This window comes from Notolepis coatsorum (genome assembly GCF_963971535.1).
Source record: "Notolepis coatsorum genome assembly, chromosome: 2".
In the NCBI taxonomy this organism is placed as follows: domain Eukaryota; kingdom Metazoa; phylum Chordata; class Actinopteri; order Aulopiformes; family Paralepididae; genus Notolepis; species Notolepis coatsorum.
This window is the reverse complement of record NC_140166.1, coordinates 206062873-206083120: the sequence shown is the minus strand read 5'-3', so window position 1 is coordinate 206083120 and position 20248 is coordinate 206062873. Positions and strand designations below refer to the sequence as shown.

The following is a 20248-nucleotide window of genomic DNA, read 5'->3' as shown; positions in this document are numbered from 1 at the left end:
GTGTCACGACGACAAGCAGTTTTCATTGGCATTCATGTATGGTGTGTCCCCCCATACCATCCTATCTGTCTGTCTGTACTCCATTGACCATATTCACACGGTGGAATCCCAACCTGAGCCCGGCATAAGAGCAAAATCGCCGCCATGTTTTTAGTTTAGTTTATTTGACAATTATGAAAATACAGTGTGTTCCAACAAGTCATGCATCCTAAAATGTATCAAGGATAGCACAAAAAAGTCACACTTATTTCCATTGTGGTCCTTGGTCTCAGCAGCACATAGTATACACATGAACATTATTATCATCAGCCTACAGTATATTATTTTAGTATGCTAAAAGTAAAAATGTTAAGTAAAATACAACATTATTAATAGAATATACAGATCTCATACACTAAAGCAGGAAGCCGCTGTCCATCTACTGAGCTACTCTGGGACATTTTCTATGAGCCACTTCCTATTAACGTTCACCTTGAAACTGTACAGGTCCAAGCCCTTTTGATGGTCAAAGGCAACTCATTCCGCTCCTGTGTGAGCCCAATGAGCACTGTCCCATATTTGTTCTACACCTTGGAGAATGCAGGTTACTAAGCTAGATCTGGTTCTGTGGCTGTGTGATTCCCTAACACTAGGAAAATAGTTGCTAAAATATTTGGTCACCGTGTGAATATGTTCAATTCCATCATGCCATGATTCATCTACACCTGCCGCCACTGCCACACCTGACACTGCCACACCTGAGACTGCCACACCTGACACTGCCATACCTGACACTGCCACACCTGCCACTGTCACACCTGCCACTGTCACACCTGACACTGTCACACTACAGCCACACCTGCCACAGCCACACCTGCTAACGGCCACTGCCAACCAGAGTGTTTTGATATTGCAGGATGCTGTGCGTGAGGGTTCCCCAGCCAGCTGGAAGAAGAAGGAGAAACTACCTCAAGTCACGCGCTCCTGGCACAACTACATGTGTAACGTAAGCAGCAAACGGCTAGGACTTGTAACAGGGGCTAGAGGAGAAAAAGGACCCTGAGCGTTCATAAAAGTCCCCCCAGTCAGTCTCTGCTTATTGCTGCTGGCCAGTATGACTACTACCATACTGTCTTTATACCTGTATCACTGTACATATTATATTACTCTGTACATACATCTTATTTGCACTACACTCAGTAGTACTAATTTTATATATTTTATAACCAGTTTAATCACCTGTACATTGTATATTACTATTGCACTTTACTGGTACATTTGCACTCTGGTTGGATGCCAAACTTCTTTTCGTTATACTGTACTTGTGCTATACGATGACGATACATTTTAATGTAATCTAATCTATTTGATACAAATAGATTGTTCATTATGGGATAGATTGTTAATTTTGGGATAGATTGTCGCCACTTGTGTATCAAGGAACCAGGGTTCTGATTGTAATTGCACTGTAGACACTCAGAACTGGCCCCACAAATCAGTTAAAAGACAAAAAAATAAAAGCCCCTCCCCTGACCGGCAGCCGCTACAAGGAGGCAGGAGGGTATGTATGTATGAGTGCGTGAACACGCTTACACAATGAAATCCTTACATATCAAGTCACATGGTGTCATAAGAATATAATACACTGAATAATAGGCACATAATGAAGGGACGATGCCCTAAGATCCAGGCATTTCACGTCCATTCTATCAGTCTGTTAGAGACTCTGACAGAAGAATATACAGTATATCCTATACTTATACATACTGCTTGCTCATTACTTTAGACCAGTGTTTCCCAAACTTTTTAATGTACCGTTCCGTACCCCCTCAGACATTCAACCTCCCGCTGAGTACCCTCTCTAGCACCAGGGACAGCACGCAATCAATTTAATTTAGCCATGTTTGTAATCCTGCTACACTGCTATATATATATAAAAATGCATATATTATATAAGAGTGAGTTATCAATAAATTAGCTCTTTATTTAGCCTCTCATATATATATATATATATATATATATATTTGCACATCAGCTCACACAATTTGTGATTGACTCACCAGATCAATGAGAAGGGTGTGCTTGACATGACGCGCATAACTCCGCTGGGTTTGTTTTTGGCAGTGAGAGTAGGCTATTCAATACCTTGGACTGTTTGGAAATGTAAAGGCCGTTTCACACGGGGAGCGGTAATTCATTTTCAATGAGAGGCCAGCGAATATTTTGGAGGCGAGGACAATCTTGAGGGGCGGAGCGGCAAGCGGGAGGCCAGGTGCGGTCCCGGTCCCGTGAAATTGTCGCACACATGCTCTTTTCGTGCACATGCCCGCCCGCGACAAAAGCTGGATTGTGGTCAGCTTTCCCCGCTGCGCGCATATCGCCCTGCGTTTTCTTGCGGAGCGATTGTGTTTTTGTGTCGGCTATTCACATGAGACGCAGTGCGTTCCTGCTGATCAGAGCAAGAATGCATGCGGATTATCGCTCCCCGTGTGAAACAGCCTTAAACTGGCGTACCCCAGTTTGGGAATAGCTGCTTTAGAGTATTCTTAGGAAGCTAAAATGATCTGAATTGTAGATCTCCGATAGGGAAGTGTAGTTGAACCTGTGAACTTGTCCTCCTTCCCGTCTGCAGACCGTCATCCAGGACTTCCAGGCGGCTGTGCTGCAGGTGTCAGACTCGCCCTACGATGAACAGTAAGACACCTTTCCTTTTCCCCATGACCGCCGTCAGCTGCTGCCAATGTTGGCGGCGAGTAACTGAACACATCCGACTGTGTGTTGCTCAGGGTGGCGGCCCAGATGCCCACGGTGCACTACGAGCTGCCCAACGGCTACAACTGTGACTTCGGAGCGGAGAGGCTGAAGATTCCAGAGGGCCTTTTCGATCCCTCCAACGCCAAGGTGAGAATCGCTTCTCGGTAGCGGCGAGCGCAGTACAACAAACAATTAGAATGGTCCAACGGAGGTTATATGACGATGTCGGCTAGTGGGGAAAATCTTTTTGAGTTCAGTCAATTCTAATTCTATGATGACAATAAATTTGAATCTAATCTAATACTATCATCTGGATGGTTTGTTAAGACGGCTAGGAATTGCCTTCAAGCTTCCAGATCTATTGTTGAATGTTTTGGTGTAATATTCCACTTCCTTATTGTAATGGTCTGTGTGCTGCTTGCTCTCCTCCGCAGGGTCTGTCTGGTAACACCATGTTGGGAGTCGGCCACGTAGTAACCACCAGTGTGGGGATGTGTGACATCGACATTCGGCCGGTAACTATGGGTCACTTTGTAGACTTCAGTTGCAATTCATACAACTTTTACAACTTTACAACTTTTTACAACATACGACTGTTTTCTATTCCTTTTCTATGAGACCACCTGCTTGTTGTTGTTGATTAGAATGTGTAGTGTTGATAAAATGACACGGTATGTAATACATGAAGCAGGACAAATTACAGTTAAAAGGCTGTGTGACGGTTGCAGTTGTGTGTGTAAACAACTGTGCGATAGATATAACTGCAGGTTTTATGTATTTGTAGGCCTACTGATGATATTTGTTGTGAAGAATCATCTTCAACCGTGGTCTAGACCAGGGGTTCTCAGGCCGCGGCCCCCGAAATAACGGTGTCAGAGAGCCGCGACCCCCACTATTATAGGGGTGGTATAAAAAAAAGTGGGATCTTTTTTTAATTTTTTTTTTTTTTATGTATGGTTGAAACATACAAATGTTCAAACACACACGCAGTAATAAGCATTGGAGGCTTTTAACCAGGGCCGGACTGGGGAAATCATTCAGGTCAGGAAATATAGTGCGAAATATAGCCCCAGTCAGGCCACTTTTTAAGCAGGGGCTGGGGGTCCCCCACCAGGATTTATTTTGTTACAAAGACTTAATTTCCAGCATCCTGGTGCAGGAATTTTTGAATTTGTACCCTTTAAATGCCAGTGTGTGTGATGGCATCACAAATGTTGTAAAAAAAATTAAAAACACAAAAAAGTGAAATATTTGCAATATATCGAATGCAAAGTAGATTTTTCTGGGGGGGATTATTACAGTCTAGCATGTGTCAATGATTAGCAACAACACTTTTTCTTTATTTTTTTTTTAATATATTTTTTTGGCGTTTTATCGCTTTATTTATTCTACTGGGCAGTCCAGTAGAGAGAGACAGAGGAGGAATGGGAGACAGAGTGGGGGGAAGACATTCGGCAAATAACGACGGGTTCGGGAGTTGAACCCGGATCGGCCGTGTCGCGGCTGAGCGCGCTATGTGGTTCGCCACTGGGGCGCCCTACAACACTGTTTTTTATGGATTTTTCTTTGTGTGAGCGAGAGAGAGATAGTTCTCCAACTTGTGTGAGTTTAGACTGCGTTACCCTCTGTTGCAGTGATCTCCTGGTTGTTCCCCACCTAGGTTATCTAACTATCACGCCGCTGCAACTAGAAACACTGGCCTGGCCTGCTTCTAAGTTCAGTGGCCTGACTGCATAATACATTTTATTTTTATATATATATATATATATATATTTTTTTTTTAATGAAATCAATACATTCTGGAAATCATCTCTCGAATCATCTTTGGGAACCACTGCCTGTTGTTGATTAGAATGTGTTGTACTTCCGGCTGCTGTGTGTTCACGGTCTTGGCATGAAATGTCTCTCAGGGTCTGTACGGCAGCGTGGTGGTGACTGGTGGAAACACACTGATCCAGGGCTTCACCGACCGCCTCAACAGAGAGCTCTCCCAGAAGACCCCTCCTGTGAGTGTCCGACTCTGTTCTTTATTAGCTGCGACCAGCTGCTCTATAGGTCACTCTGTCGGGTCGGTTGGTCTGCAAAATTCCCCCACCCTCTGGCGGTGACGGTTTTCCGCCCTAGGAGGCTGAAGGTTTGCATGGAGGTCAAGTGCGTGTGCGTGTGTGTGTGTGTGTGTGTGTGTGTGTTCATGCCAATTGGTCAAAAAGGCACATAACTTCCAAATTCACAAACTCGCACAAGATTTTGTGGAATGGTTGGTCATGATCCAGAGGACAGCTGATCGATTGTTCGTGCCAAAAAAGGGGAGTAACAAGAAGGCACATAACTTCTAAACGGATTCACATAACATTCCCAAACTTTGTGTAAAGCTTGATCACGGGGCAAAGACACACACACACACACACACTTGTGTGTATGCATGCATGTGGTCACAACTTTTGCGAATTTGCACTTGTTGCAATACAGGCTTCCTACGCAGGTCTGGAAAGAAGGGAGAATTAACCTCTTAAGCCGGTCCGAGATTTATTTCACATCACAAATAGATCAATACAGTCCAAATAAAATGTCACGGTATGTAATGCATGAAGCAGAACAGACAAATTACAGTTAAAAGGCTGGGTGACAGTTGCAGGTGTGTGTGTAAACAACTGCGATAGATATAACTGCAGGTTGTATGTATTTGTAGGCCTACTGATGATATTTGTTGCGAAGAATCATCTTCAGTTGTGGTCTAGACAACTGCCAGCAACAGCCGCTAACAGTATAAATCATATTGAACACTGACCACGATCTTCAAATCCAGCCAGGAAGTTGGTGTCTTGCGAAACTATGGAATTTTGACATTTCAAATGTTGTGCGAGAGCAAGCGTAAATTATTGTTAATGTTAAAGTAGTGTTTGTTATTGATAATGTAGTGTTTATGTTATTGTTGATATTAACTCATTCTGCGCCAAACAGGTAATATTACGTGATTGCTCGCCAACCGTTGAGCAATAAACACTTTTTATTCATTACAGGCTCACGGACCTCTGTGTTACCATAGGAAATCATTCTGAGATCCCGAGAGTGCAATACCGGCCGCATCCTGCTAGGTGGCAGTATCGCCCACCCTTTGAAACCTTATTTCATACTGTGTGTCACATCTAATTTCGTCCGGGCGGAGAATTTAGACCAAGCCAAGTAAATCGCTTCATCCGAGCACTTCGAAACACGTTCAGCACACTCTTCATGTCAGGGACCCGATCGACATCAATACTGGAAACCGCGATCAGACAATTGGAATATTCTTTTTGGAATAACCCTGATCAAAGGTAAGGACTATCTGACGTCAATTCCTTCTTGATCCTACATTGATTTCATATCGATCCAGCCGATCAACGTATGTGTAGTATTCAAAACGAATGCTGTTGCTTGCGATCAAAGCATCAAAAAACGCGCAGGAGTGTGTTATACTCATTAGATCATGCCTAGGGGTGGTTGTTAGGCCTGAGGCGCAGCTGAGGGTCGTTAGACCCCCCTAGCCGTGATCTAATGAGTATAACACACGACTTAAAGTGATGTAATGCTTTTATACAATGGCCTAGGGCTGGGCGATAAAACGATAACGATAACTATCGCGATAAATTATTTCCTCGAAATAAACATGAAACGTGGTCGCAAAGTTTCGATATATCGATTTTCCAAGCTTGGATATGAGCACACGCACTAACAACCAATCAGTGAAGGAGATGGCCGACAGCGGAAGGAGACCCGCGCTGCACCTCTGGGTAGAGAGGTAGGACTCAAGTAGTAAACAAGGCTGGCTAGGATAATTAGCTTGCACAGCGCTATTTTATAGTTTACGTGCCGAGTGGGTGTGTGGCGTGAATTCTGAGGCCACGGTTATAGTAGTGTGGGGTATACGGTGGACGTCGTTGCAATGTATTGGGGCGGAACAGAGTATTTTAGGGTCATATTTAGTACATTGTCATGGGATACATACACCGCTTGCTCTGGCTAACTGCTAACGTGCGCGGACTGATGACGACATCAACTCGAGACATTCGCAGCAGCAAAACAAGTCTATTAATAGCCCGTCCATCGGCGCCGGGCATAAGAAGTTAATTAAACTTGACAGACATTATATCGACGATAATTATCGATATCGAGTTATATGAAAATTATTTTATAATTTTATCGCGATAACGTTTTTGGCCATATCGCCCAGCCCTACAATGGCCCAATTCACCCAACCTTATTGCTATACAATAAACACACAGTAATTGAAGCATAATGGAGATTTATTCACAAAACCATCCACAGAGAAAGTAGATCCAATAGTAGATCCACTAGTAGACATAGACACCAGAGGGAGCTCCACAAACCATGTTAAACCCAGGTTCGGCTCAAACAAGGGACTAAACACGTTTCGCAATTATGCCACATAAATGTGGAACGCCCTACCCCACAGCTGTAAAGGAATATGAATCACTACCCACTTTCAAAACCACTCTCAAAGAGCACCTACGGGAGACTGCAATTCGAAACTGGCCCCTGTAAATGTCCTAACCCAACCCCCTCCAATGTACAGTAAATGTCCTAACCCAATAATACACAAGACCCTCTTCTTGGGACCAAGTAAGGTTTCGTCGATAATCCAATGTACAGTTACCCCCCACCCCGCCTACCCAACCCCCACCCCACCCACCTCCAATGTAGTTTCCCCACCCCACCTACCCAACCTCCTCCAATGTACAGTTTCTTTGTCAAATGTATATACTCTCTTTTTTAGACTCTTTTTGTATCACAAACGGTACTGTATTTGTAAATCTGGTATGTCATAAATGTATAGATGTAGCAGTACTGTCTATCTGTATGTCATGTATGTCATATATGTTATGATGAATTGAAAATGGGGGTCCCTGATGTAAACAAGACTAAAGTCTTTCTCTGGTCTGCATCCCCTTAACAATTGTGTGTATTGAGCCGTACTGTATTGTACTCATTCTGCAACCTGTTAATAAAATTTTCAATCAATCCAATGGTATAAAAAATAAAAAATAAATGTTTTATTTTGTTTCACAATGGGTCATGACAAACCAATTACATAATCCAACATATGTGTAACGAACTAACATATTCCAGTTGACTATCTTTTTTGGAGGATTCGTTCAAAAGCTATTCATACTTCCATTTGTCTGTCTATGGCGGATTCATTCAGACAGAAAAAAAAAGTAATTCGGTTGTGGGAGGGATCTGGGGTCACGTGGAGTGTGTTATACGAAATAACAACGTCTAACTTGACTGAATCAGAATCAAGAAATTTGCATGCCATTGTATAATACCTATTATATACCCTTTGATTTGGAAATAGTAGCGTGTCCAGGCGAGCAACGCGAACGCTTTTAGCACAATTCACATATCGCTCCATAACGCAGTTACCAGGAATTAGCCAGGATCACTCTGAAAACTATACAATATTCACCACGGTATAACACGCGAACGTATACATGAACATTTTATTCTTTTTCACATGTTGAACGAGGGATAGTTACTGTCAATTGAGCCATAGTATTGTCTCCATAGCTATAATATAGATATAGCCCTACAAACACTGTGACGCACAGTGAAAATCCCTATCTTTTAAAGCGGTGGCCCATTGAGTACAAGGATGGATAGAACGGCTGGCCGTGAATGAGTTAATGTTAAAGTAGTGTTTATGTTATTTGTAGAGGCAGAAACCGACTTGGTGGATTTATATATTATTATTATATATATTATGTTATATATATATATATTATATTATTATTATATATATATTATATTATGTATTAGAACCATGCACTGAACCATTTATGTTTGGACACTAGGGGGCTCACCACCCAATATAGCCCACTAGGTGATTACTATGAGCCATGCACCTGCGGAGGATTTACCTTCAAACACTGTTTTACTGTTGGAACTGACCACACGGAGCAATTGACGACTGTTCTGTTTAACCCTTAATTCACTATAATTTACCCTTGGACAACAATAAACCCTGTAAACCGTAAGAGGAGCAACTGTGGACATTCAATTCATTCACCATCTACAACTTTGGTACAGAGTGAAAAGGCACAATAGCAGGTGCATCGTGGACGGCTGTCAACAACCCAGGAATGACAGTCGGCCACTACATTATTGTTAATGTTAAAAGTAGTGTAACACATTACTGTTTTAAGGGAGTCATAAGTACTTCTAAAACGAGTAACTAATAATGTGTAATGCATAATGGGGCAACAGTGGCTCAGGAGGTAGAGCGGTCGTCTGGTAATCGGAAAGCTTCTCTGTTCGATTCCTGTGGCTGCGTGTCGAAGTTGCTCCCGATGAGCAGGTTGGCACCTCTGCCGTGAATGTGTGAGTTAGTGGGTGAATGTGAGGAAACAAATTGTAAACCGCTGTGAACACTGTTTTCTAGCAGCATCTAATGTCTGGTTGTCTGTTCCTTGTGTGCAGAGCATGAGGCTGAAGCTGATAGCCAACAACACAACGGTGGAGCGAAGGTTCAGCGCCTGGATAGGAGGTTCCATCCTGGCGTCTCTAGTGAGTAATAAACACAGACGACTTCTGATTCTGATGCAAGGTCTGATTTAATGTCACACAGCTAGCGATGTATAGTATACAGATACTGGTGTCTGATATCGGGAAAGTATTGTTACCAGAGAACTTCCACAACGCTAAAATTGGATACCAAGAGCCATGCGTTTTAGCAAACAAGCATGTTAAAAGCAAACAAGATTTATGAAAATCACAATTTTTTTTTTTTTTTTTATACCTATAATGATCTTAGTCTATACTACTAAATTTAACTAGCAGTATTTCATCTCAAACTAGTTGTAGCAGTGAAGATCAGGGTAATTACGGTTCTGGTACCTGGAGTCACTTCCAGTCTTAGGCCATGGTTAGACTAGTGTTTTTGTGGTCGTTTTTTTAATACGTTTGAATACGTTTGCTGTCCCTTTTACACAGAAATGCGGATTTTGGCGGATACGTTGTGGCCCTACTGAAAACGCTAAATTGTGTTTTCCGTTTTTGAGTAGCGCCAAAACTTGCCGACAACATTTGTGTAATTTGCACGGAGCCGTTGTTGCGAAAACACCCATGCGCAGTAGATACCATCTGCGTGCCCTCACCAACGTCCGTGCGCAGTAGAGTGTAACCTACAGCCCGCGCGCAGCACCGTGTATATCCCTCCTGTCTGTCTGTCTGTCTCGAGCCCGGGGGAGCAGCACCAAGCACCGGCCGAGGAGCAGCCCGCGCGCAGCACCGTGTATCTCTCCAGTCTGGGCTGTCTGTCTGTCTGTCTCGAGCAGCACCGAGCAGCAGAGCCCCCCATGCCCCGCGCGCCTCATCTCTCCTGCCTCGAGCAATGCCATAACGCGCATTCATAACATTATTTCGCGGGACTGTACATTGTAACATTAACACAGCCCAGCTGTCAACTGTAGGCTACTTTGTAACTTTCTGGCGTTTTATTCATAACAAACATTGACGCGATTCCGCCAACACATATGTAATATTAATAGGTTTTGCTCACAGAGAGATAGATAAATAAATAAACATAATCACGGTTATCTACCAACAACTGCATGTACTGTAGAAATTTATGTTTCAGTGCAGATAAAGGTACTGTACAAAATAACCTCTAAAACACTGCTAGAATACACAAGGAGTTAGGGTGCGCTGTGTTAACGTTACGAGATCCGTTGTGGTCTGACCAAGCCTTGTTCTGACAAAACGAAAGCGCTCAAGGTGCAAAACGAATGTCTAACTCGGCTGCGAAATTCACCTGAAAAACGAAACGAAAAACAGCCTAGGTGTAACTCCAGCCTTATATATTCTACCTGTTCTAGCTTCTAAAGGACATGCGTGCTAGGTACATACTCCCTGTCAGTGCACTTGACCAAGGCACTGGCATTATTTACAACTGGAGTTGGTCCCTTGACCAAGGTACTGGCATTACAACTGGAGTTGGTCCCTTGACCAAGGTACTGGCATTACAACTGGAGTTGGTCCCCAGGCCTCCGTCTGTGTCTGCCCACTGCTAGTAGTTAGGATAGGTCAAATGCAGACAACCAATTGCACCAAGGGAATAATAAAGTATAACTTAAAACCTCTTATGGTTTGAAAATGACCATTATTTCATACTTAAATCACATTTTATCTGTTTACCCTGTAATTGTCCTGTATTCGTTTGTTTTGATTCTTAACAGTAAGGGACAGATCATGACTTTCAATGGTCTTTATATTTTTCTAGCAGGCAGGGAAACTCAGTATATGAGGCAAGGACACAGAGCTTTGAAATAGCTTGTATTTGTACACTCTCATGCTTTTAAAGGATAAGGCCAGTGTTGTTTCAACCAGGAAGCCACGTGTTCCTATTGTATGCTAAAATCATTAAACACAGCTCACAAACAAAGGCAAAGGTACAGGTAAAGGTCTTCAGAACAATTGATTATGCTGACCAAATCAACAGTACAGCTCTGACTTATTTTAATCCTTTTCTGGATAACATTGAAGTTCTATGACTTGTGTATATTTCAATGGACCATACTTGTAGGTAGGAGAAATGCATTGTATGTGTTGGTCTTTTCCTAAGCTATGTTGACAATGAGAAATAATGAAGTGATACTGGCATCCTGTAATCCTATTGTATTCAATGATGTATGTAACAAAGTGAGTTTTAACTTAAGACATGAAGTGAGGGGCAGTTGGGTAATGTACCACCACAGAGACCTGGGGTTCCGGCTTGGTCGGTCGTAGTGGGAAGCCGGTGGGGTATGATTAGTCCTGGTCATTGCAATTTCTACTCCTACTGGTCGGTCATGGCACCTGCAGGGAGGGGATCTATGGGAGGAGGCATAGGTAGTCTACACACCCTTCCCAGAAGGACAGTAGGGTAGTGCAATGACCAGGAGGGAATTAGCATATATTGGTAAGCTGCCTCCTTATACTAACTACATCATTATTACCTATGGAACCCGTTCTAGTGACTGGCTGGTCCTTAAGGTTCCCATAGTTTGCTCTGAACAGGGTAAATCTGCATTTAGCTATGATGCCCCTCTAGCTCATGGAATGAACTCCAACGGTCCTTAAAGCTTGAGATTCTCTCCTCATTTAAAACCTTGATCTCCAACCTTTGTCAATCGAGTTGTACATGTTTTAATTTATTGTTAGCCTTGTTGTCTTATGGTTATGATTTGATATGCCTTTTGTGTGTGCTTATTTCTGTATGTACACTCGACGTGACTGTAAATGAGGGAAACCTCAGTTGCCTTTCGAGTTTAAATAAAGGTTTGAAATTAAATGAAGCATAATGACAAATCGGGGTGGGAGAAAAGTGAAAATGCAAAGAAAAACTAAACTGAACTGACGGTGATGTGTCTCACAGGGAACCTTCCAGCAGATGTGGATCTCCAAGCAGGAGTACGAGGAGGGCGGTAAACAGTGTGTGGACAGGAAGTGCCCTTGATTCCACCGCCAAATCCGCCGCCGTCTTTGCCATCTCCACAACCATGACGTTTCGTTCCACCTCTGGCCTGGACTCAGGAACACCCATGGACAGTCACCGTTGTTTTGTAGATTGTTTGTTCTTTTTTTAAGCATCAAGTCTATCCGTCTTTTATGTAGAAAAGCCTTGTTGATGTTCCACAAAAAAAAGTTCCTTTGTTCCATTGTCATGGCAATGTGTCCATTGCCTCACTATTATCTTGACATGTCATCTAGGTGAGACGTATTCGGGCAGTGTTAGTGGATGTACAATAACATTAACCAGTGGGAGGCGAATGGTGTTTGTCCTTGAGCCTCTTTTGATGTAGTGAATAAGCTTTTCATAAGGAAACACCAGTCAGGTCTCACCATTGCATATTGGGGGGAGGGGCTAACTACAGTTGAAATATGTATTTAATTTTTACTTGTTATCATTAGCAACATGCCGTCTTTTGAAAATAAATCCTTTTTTTGTTAAGTGATTTCTTACAAAGAGTACTTTGATACTAAGGTTAATTGTTACCAGCCCATTGAGACCATGAACTGCAACTTCTGTATGAAAAGTGCTATACAAAATAAAGTTATTATGAATATACAGCACATTATACCATTACATTTAGCTGACACTTTCATCCAAAGCATCCAAAGCGACATACAAGTTCTGTCAGAAGGAAGGGTACAACTCTGGCAGCTAAGGGTCATTTACATTTTCAAACAGTGTATAGTAGTATAGACAGCATACGAGGTAAGCAAGATATTCCTTATTAGCAGAGTGCATACTAGTGAAAGTAGAAAATTTGCTCTTTTTGTATAGCTGCAATATCTCCTGCTTGACCAAGGAGACTACAAAACAAACTTGCAACTCAGTGTATATAACCAGTATGTGTTGAACATGATGACTGATGTTTTGATTCCCATCTCAAGTCTGACATCCAACTCCAGTGTGGTACAAGTATGTTGGGGACATTTTGATCATCACTACAATTGAAGGACTCTTGCGGAAGAAGCATGATGTGCTAAGGCTAGCACAATTAAACCTACAGATTGGTACATAACCAAGAAATCCACAACAGTGACAACTCATCTGTACATTTTTTCTGGTGTATTTTTATCAAATTATAATAGATAATTGACATATCAATAGGTTAGATCAAATACATTACATAGGAACATGACATTCAATGGCTGAATACAGTGCTAGTTGATCTTTCTTGAGTTGAGCAGATTGAATGAGCAAGATAGCCAGCGCTCCATCAAGTCATTTCAGAAGATTAAACTAATATGGAAAAGGGTTTGTGTTAGGACAGATACATAAGCCACCATAAATCCCTTATTGACCATTGACCCTATTAACATGGCGGACATTTTGCTCTTATATCATGCTCTGGTTGGGTTCCTTTCCACCCCGTTTCCACCTTGGGAAAGGAAACCAACTTGAGCATGACATAAGAGCAAAATGGCCACGTGTGAATATAGTCGATTTGCAAGAGGAAGAAATGAGAATGGCATTTCTTTGCCTCACGAGCTGACTTTCATCTGAGGAAACTTCTCCTCGAGTTGGGCCTTCGTTTCCTTCTCCATCCGGATCCTCCTGGCCCTTCCCCGAAGGTTCTGCTCCATACGTAATCTGTAGGACAGAAGGTTGACGAGATACATTTTCTATTAGGAACCGTGACTACAGGAGAGCAAGCACTTTAATTCTCCAACGAGAACAAAGGAGTAATATGCATGACATAATTTACACCATGTAAAGTGCACGAGACACTGTGCTGTGTCTTACCTCATGTAAAGTGCACAAGACTGCTGCGTCTTACCTCACATGTAAAGTGCATGAGACACTGACAGTGTGCTGTGTCTTACCTCAATCCCTCACATATAGTGCACGAGACTGCTGCGTCTTACCTCACATGTAAAGTGCACGAGACTGCGTGCTGTGTCTTACCTCACATGTAAAGTGCACGAGACAGTGTGCTGTGTCTTACCTCATGTAAAGTGCATGAGACAGTGTGCCGTGTCTTACCTCACATGTAAAGTGCACGAGACAGTGTGCTGTGTCTTACCTCATGTAAAGTGCATGAGACAGTGTGATGTGTCTTTTTTTTTTTTTTTTTTAAACTTTATTTTTTAGCGTTTATCGCTTTCCTGGTCAAGCATGACCGACAGTTGTAGGGTGAAATGGGAGAGAGAGCAGGGGGAGACATTCGGCAAATACGGCGAGTCCGGGAATCGAACTCGGAGTCAACCAGATCCGTGACGCAGCACGGAGTCCCGCGACGCAGCGCGGTAACATGGTGTGCTACTGGAGCACCCTGTGTGATGTGTCTTACCTCATCATGTAAAGTGCATGAGACAGTGTGCTGTGTCTTACCTCATGTAAAGTGCATGAGACAGTGTGCTGTGTCTTACCTCATGTAAAGTGCATGAGACAGTGTGCTGTGTCTTACCTCATCATGTAAAGTGCATGAGACAGTGTGCTGTGTCTTACCTCATCATGTAAAGTGCACGAGACAGTGTGCTGTGTCTTACCTCATGTAAAGTGCATGAGACAGTGTGCTGTGTCTTACCTCATCATGTAAAGTGCATGAGACAGTGTGCTGTGTCTTACCTCATCATGTAAAGTGCATGAGACAGTGTGCTGTGTCTTACCTCATCATGTAAAGTGCATGAGACAGTGTGCTGTGTCTTACCTCATCATGTAAAGTACATGAGACTGCCGAGTCTTACCTCACGTGTAAAGTGCATGAGATGGGACTATACGTTCGGTGTCTTACCTCATGTGTGGGATGACAAATCCTGGCGTATAGAACTTCTTCTGCTTGTATCTTCTGTTCATGTACCAAGGAATGAAGTGCTCTTTGAATCGATACCTGAGGAGGGAAATCAGTCACATCAGAGTGATCAACTACTTCATTTTAAATTGAATTAAAACAAACAAAAAAACAGGTAATCACTCAGCAGTCCCCATATGCAAAAAAAACTAACATTTCTGAAATCGTTTTAATCTGAATGTCACTGCTCAAGGGTGGGACAGTACTTACTGAGCATGTCAAAAAGTGAAATGAGAAAAATGTAGAATCCATCTTGCTTTCAGATGATAAGTATGCATCTGTATAAGGTGATTAACCAGGCCTGTGTTAGGGGTGTAAAGGTACACGTATCCGTAACGAACGGCTGTGTAGTGTACCGAATGAATACAACGGTATGTTAACCACTAACGACCGCCCACTGGTGGCTGTTTTTTTCACAATCTAATATAATATATATATATTTTTTTTTACAAGTCGATTATTAATTTCAATATAGAATATTCGTTGACAGCCCTACAAGTACAATTAGTTACTGCACACACACTACATCACCCCTGGAACATGGAAAGCCAAACTTTCCCCCACTGTACCGAAAACCCATACCGAACCGAACCGTGGTTTTTGTGTACCGTTACACCCCTAGTACAGACTCAGTTCACTATGTAAAGTTAAATGGGTGGGTGGGGGCAATCCAGAGCAGTACATTTCTGTGTGTGCATGGTGTGTGGTGCTGAGAACCACCCCCCTGATGCTCCCTACCAGTAGGCATATCCAAATATGCTCTTCCTCCAGGCTCCTGGCCGTGCTCTCTCCTGTCCGGTCTGCAACAGGCGCACTGCGTCCTCCCTCTCCTTCACCACCGTTTCCAATCGCACCATAGACCGATGAAGCTGGGGCAGCGAAGAAAATAAACAGAAATATGTGGCTTGAGTTTAATCTAGCCTTAGTTATGTTTTTGTCTTAAGTGCTTATTCATCTCAAGTTCCAAGTTGTTTTATTTGTCACATATAAAAAGGTACATGTATACATTATAGTGAACTACTTGGTTCTGTATACCCTCGCAAGGTTGTGACAAACACTATACATAATAATATACAATATACAAAACTAAAATGTACAAAATGCAAAAATGAGGTAGTGCAAATGTGTAAGAATAAATAGATAAAATACAGTGTAATGTTTAAAAAGTGAATGCTTAAAGTGAGTGTGTGCAATGTGGACATAGAGTACACATTGAGCAGCCCGGTGGCCTGGGGATAGAAGATCTGTAGGCTACTTTATTCTACAATCCTTATTTTGTAGGCTACAAGAATTTGAGCCAATTTATTTCAATATCCTGCCAACCTTTTTTAATCGCTCTGGACTGGGCATGGCGACTCTCTGCCTCTTTGCCTCCTGTTCTATGGTCAGCAGCATGTTCTTCTCTTTCAAGAGGACATACCTGCATAGAAACAAAGAGGTATATAGTTGACCCACAGTGTGATTGTCGACTTGTCATGTGCTACATACAACACCGCTATACATACCAAAGTTTGTGTAGGTCTTCATTGCTCTTAGTTCTCAGTAGCTTGGCGGTCCATGGCGCCCCTGCAACCAAACATAACCAAAAGGCATAAACAACTATTCTATTGACCACATCCCATGTTAAATTATCATGGAGGTGGGGGAACAATTTGTTGATAAGATATTCTTTTTTTAGTGATTTGATTCCCTTGGGGAAATTCGGGCGTTATAGCAGTATAGGGAGGAGGGAAGAGGAAGTGGAATAGTTTTTATAAACTGGTCAACACTGGTCAACACAGCTTTATTTCCAGCGTTGGGTGCCTGATCAAGCAGCTAAGGCCGTTTTGAGCAGTGTTGACCAGTTTATAAAAATTATTTAAAATGTTTATTAGCAACGCCGAGCTTAGCGTTTGTCTGTCCGAAACCCTCGTGCAACTGTGATTACCTTTGAGATCTATCTGCGATACTTGTACGAGAAGCGTTTTGAGAGACAGACTTAATTGTAGACATTTTACATGGTTGGACAAGGGACTGTGTATTCACTCGGTGCATCACAGTCACGAAAGGGGCTAGGGTACAGGTACAGGTAGGGGCATGGTAATAGTATAAGTCAAGTCAAGTCAGTTTTATTTGTATAGCACATTTCCAGGCAGCGGCAGCTGACACCAAAGTGCTTCACAAGCAAGTTGATAAAAACAAATTAGTGTGATGCAAGGTATAAGATTAAAAGAAAGAAAGAAAGAAAACATAGCAAAGCAATGAAAGCAACAAAAACAAAACAATATGGTGCAAGATATAGGATTAAAAACATAATAAAGCAATGAAAGTAATAAAAACTGGTAGGACACAGTAAAACAAAGAGGATAGAGGGGCCAGGGGTCTAGTGGTGGTTAAGTAGGGGGGAAGGTACTACGACTATGCTTGCACCTCATGGTACCAAAGCACCTCAAAGGCACTAAAAACCAAATTACAAACATCTCAAAACAAACTAGTCAGACTACTGCTTGACCTGACTCCTAGAACCCACCTCACCCCTGCACACTTTGCCAACCTAGGATGGCTTAGAGTAGACGACAGACTACAGCAACTTGCAATCGGCCTGGTCTACAAGATACACTACACGACCAAGGTACCCATGTACATGTCAAAATACTTCCCAAAGGTCAGTGAATACCACGATCACAACACCAGAGGGAGCTCCACAAATCATGTAAAACCCAGATTCGGCTCAAACAAGGGACTAAACACGTTTCGCAATTATGCCACAACAATGTGGAACGCCCTACCCAAAGCTGTAAAGGAATGTAAATCACTACCCACCTTCAAAAACACTCTCAAAGAACACCTACGGGAGACTGCAATTCAAAACTGGCCCCTACAAATGTCCTAACCCAGTTGTACAATAAAGACCAAGCATGGCTTTGTCAGTATTCCAATGTACAGCCCCACCCAACCCCACCCCACCTACCCAACCTCCTCCAATGTACAGTTTCTATGTCAAATGTATGTCAGTATTCCAATGTACAGTGTCCCCCCCCCCCCTACCCCCCCACCTACCCAACCTCCCCCAATGCACAGTTTCTATGTCAAATGTATATACTCTTCTTCTGGATTTTTTTAGTATCACAAACAGTACTGTATTTGAAAATCTGGTATGTCATAAATGTATAGATGTAGCAGTACTGTCTATCTGTATGTCATGTGTGTCATATGATGAATTGAAAATGGGGGACCCTGATGGAAACAAGACGAAAGTCTTTCTCAGGTCTGCATCCTCTTAACAATTGTATGTATTGAGCTGTACTGTACTGTACCCATTCTGCAATCTGTTAATAAACTTTTCAATCAATCAATCAATCAAGGCCAAGGAGAACAGGTAGGTTTTCAAGAGTGATTTAAAAGCCTGTACGGTCTGGGCAGTCCGTACGCTGAGGGGGAGGCTGTTCCACAGTCTAGGCGCTGCGGTGGAGAAAGCTCTGTCTCCCCTAGTCTTGAGCCTGGTTCTGGGTACCACCAATAGCATCTGGTCAGCTGATCTGAGGGATTGGTGGGGGGTGTGGCGGTGCAGGAGCTCGGACAGATAGGAGGGAGCCGTGCCATTTAATGATTTAAAAACATATATATATATATATATGTATAAGACATAAATATAGGCAATGCAACTATAATAAGGATACAAATAAGCAGTGTAAACAATAAATAAGGAGCCACACTTTACCCGACTTCACTGTGACTACTCCCCAGTTGTCAGGCAAGTCGAAGAATTCATCCAGACCCCTTCTGCTGATGGTTGTGTGCAGCGGTCGACATTGACCAACAGTTCCGACGTGACAGTGCCATGACGGGGCGAAGAGTGCAGACCTTTGCCTGGTGGATGCGACACATTGAATTGATTGAAAAACGTTATTAACAGATTGCAGAATGGGTACAGTACAGCTCAATACACACAATTGTTAAGGAGATGCAGACCAGAGAAAGACTTTCGTCTTGTTTACATCAGGGTCCCCCATTTTCAATTCATCATAACATGACATGCATGACACAGATAGACAGTACTGCTACATCTACACATGTACCAGATGTGCAAATACAGTACTGTTTGTGATACAAAGAGTCTAAAAAAGATAGCATACATTTGACGTACAAACTGTACATTGGAGGAGGTTGGGTAGGTGGGGTTGGGAAACTGTACAACCTACTCATTCGGGTGTAGAATACAATAACAGCGAGATCTATGGTCATAGAATGTGAATCACTACCCACCTTCAAAAACACTCTCAAAAAACACCTACGTGAGACTGCAATTCGAAACTGGCCCCTACAAATGTCCTAACCTAATTGTACAGTAAATGACCAAGTAAGGCTTTGTCAACATTCCAATGTACAGTGTAAAATGTGTGTGTGTCCCCTACCCAACCCCCCCCCCCCCCCCCCCACCTCCAATGTACAGCCCTCACCCAACCCACCCAACCCCACCAACCTCCTCCAATGTACAGTTTCTACGCCAAATGTATATACACTCCTTTTCTGGACACTTTTGTATCACAAACAGTACTGTATTTGCAAATCTGATATGTCATAAATGTATAGATGTAGCAGTACTGTCTATCTGTATGTCATGTATGTCATATATGTTATGATGAATTGAAAATGGGGGACCCTGGTGGAAACAAGACGAAAGTCTTTCTCTGGTCTGCATCCCCTTAACAATTGTATGTATTGAGATGTACTGTACTGTACCCATTCTGCAATCTGTTAATAAACTTTTCAATCAATCAATCAATAGCAGTGTGTCTGACGTGCAATGCCATGTCAACCCGTTCGCACAAAAACACAATAGTATAGGTATGCACTGAAGTAGAGCCTTACCCGTGAAGATAGGACTGGCATTTGGCAAAGCTGTGAGCCGAGTGTTGGTTTGATATCGTTGAAGAAATCCTAAAAACGTTTTGAAACTGCTTGCAAAGTGTCAAAACGCGTACGGCTGAGGTCGCCGCCATCTTTGCTACAATCCCATCCTACTTTCCCAGCATGCACTTTTGCAAACCTAATAACATACATTATTTCTTAAATTTTTTGGTTAAAAGAAAAGGGTATTATATAGTATATAAAAACATAACATAAAACGTCAATTGGTTTAAATATAAGAAACCACTTTATCAATTAAATATTACATACAAAACAAAAAAAACATC

The 20248-nt window shown here is 42.5% G+C and overlaps 2 protein-coding genes across 4 annotated transcripts in view; one reads left to right on the top strand and one right to left on the bottom strand.

The window, feature by feature from the left end:
- The window catches only part of actl6a (actin-like 6A), a 30817-nt gene extending 17977 nt beyond the window's left edge, over window positions 1-12840 (top strand). For both annotated transcript variants that reach the window (XM_084307583.1, XM_084307582.1), the window contains exons 8-14: window positions 896-985; window positions 2612-2673; window positions 2766-2880; window positions 3168-3248; window positions 4644-4739; window positions 9211-9297; window positions 12146-12840. In XM_084307583.1, the coding sequence (XP_084163709.1) occupies window positions 896-985; window positions 2612-2673; window positions 2766-2880; window positions 3168-3248; window positions 4644-4739; window positions 9211-9297; window positions 12146-12226 (612 nt within the window). In that variant the 3' untranslated portion in view covers window positions 12227-12840. The remainder of the gene's footprint in view (window positions 1-895; window positions 986-2611; window positions 2674-2765; window positions 2881-3167; window positions 3249-4643; window positions 4740-9210; window positions 9298-12145) is intronic.
- A 486-nt stretch (window positions 12841-13326) lies between these two features.
- mrpl47 (mitochondrial ribosomal protein L47) lies at window positions 13327-20063 on the bottom strand. Of its 2 annotated transcripts, XM_084338069.1 has the most exons (7): window positions 19923-20063; window positions 18772-18920; window positions 16577-16637; window positions 16395-16491; window positions 15810-15940; window positions 15015-15110; window positions 13327-13870 (listed from the first exon to the last, which is right to left on the bottom strand). In XM_084338069.1, the coding sequence occupies exons 1-7, from the start codon at window positions 20051-20053 to the stop codon at window positions 13762-13764; spliced, it is 774 nt and encodes a 257-aa protein (XP_084194195.1). In that variant the 5' UTR covers window positions 20054-20063; the 3' UTR covers window positions 13327-13761. The 2 variants fall into 2 exon arrangements, with proteins under 2 accessions (XP_084194195.1, XP_084194196.1); XM_084338070.1 differs by lacking the exon at window positions 18772-18920 and having other exon boundaries at window positions 19923-19943.
- Window positions 20064-20248: the final 185 nt, after the last annotated feature.

Coding starts and splice junctions, on each gene's coding strand:
- mrpl47 (XM_084338069.1), bottom strand. CDS start 20,053: ATGGCGGCGACCTCAGCCGTACGCGTTTTGACACTTTGCAAGCAGTTT. Junction 18,921..19,922: donor TGCCAGTCCTATCTTCACGG/GTAAGGCTCTAC, acceptor CGCATCCACCAG/GCAAAGGTCTGCACTCTTCG. Junction 15,941..16,394: donor GTCCAGAGCGATTAAAAAAG/GTTGGCAGGATA, acceptor TCGCTGCCCCAG/CTTCATCGGTCTATGGTGCG.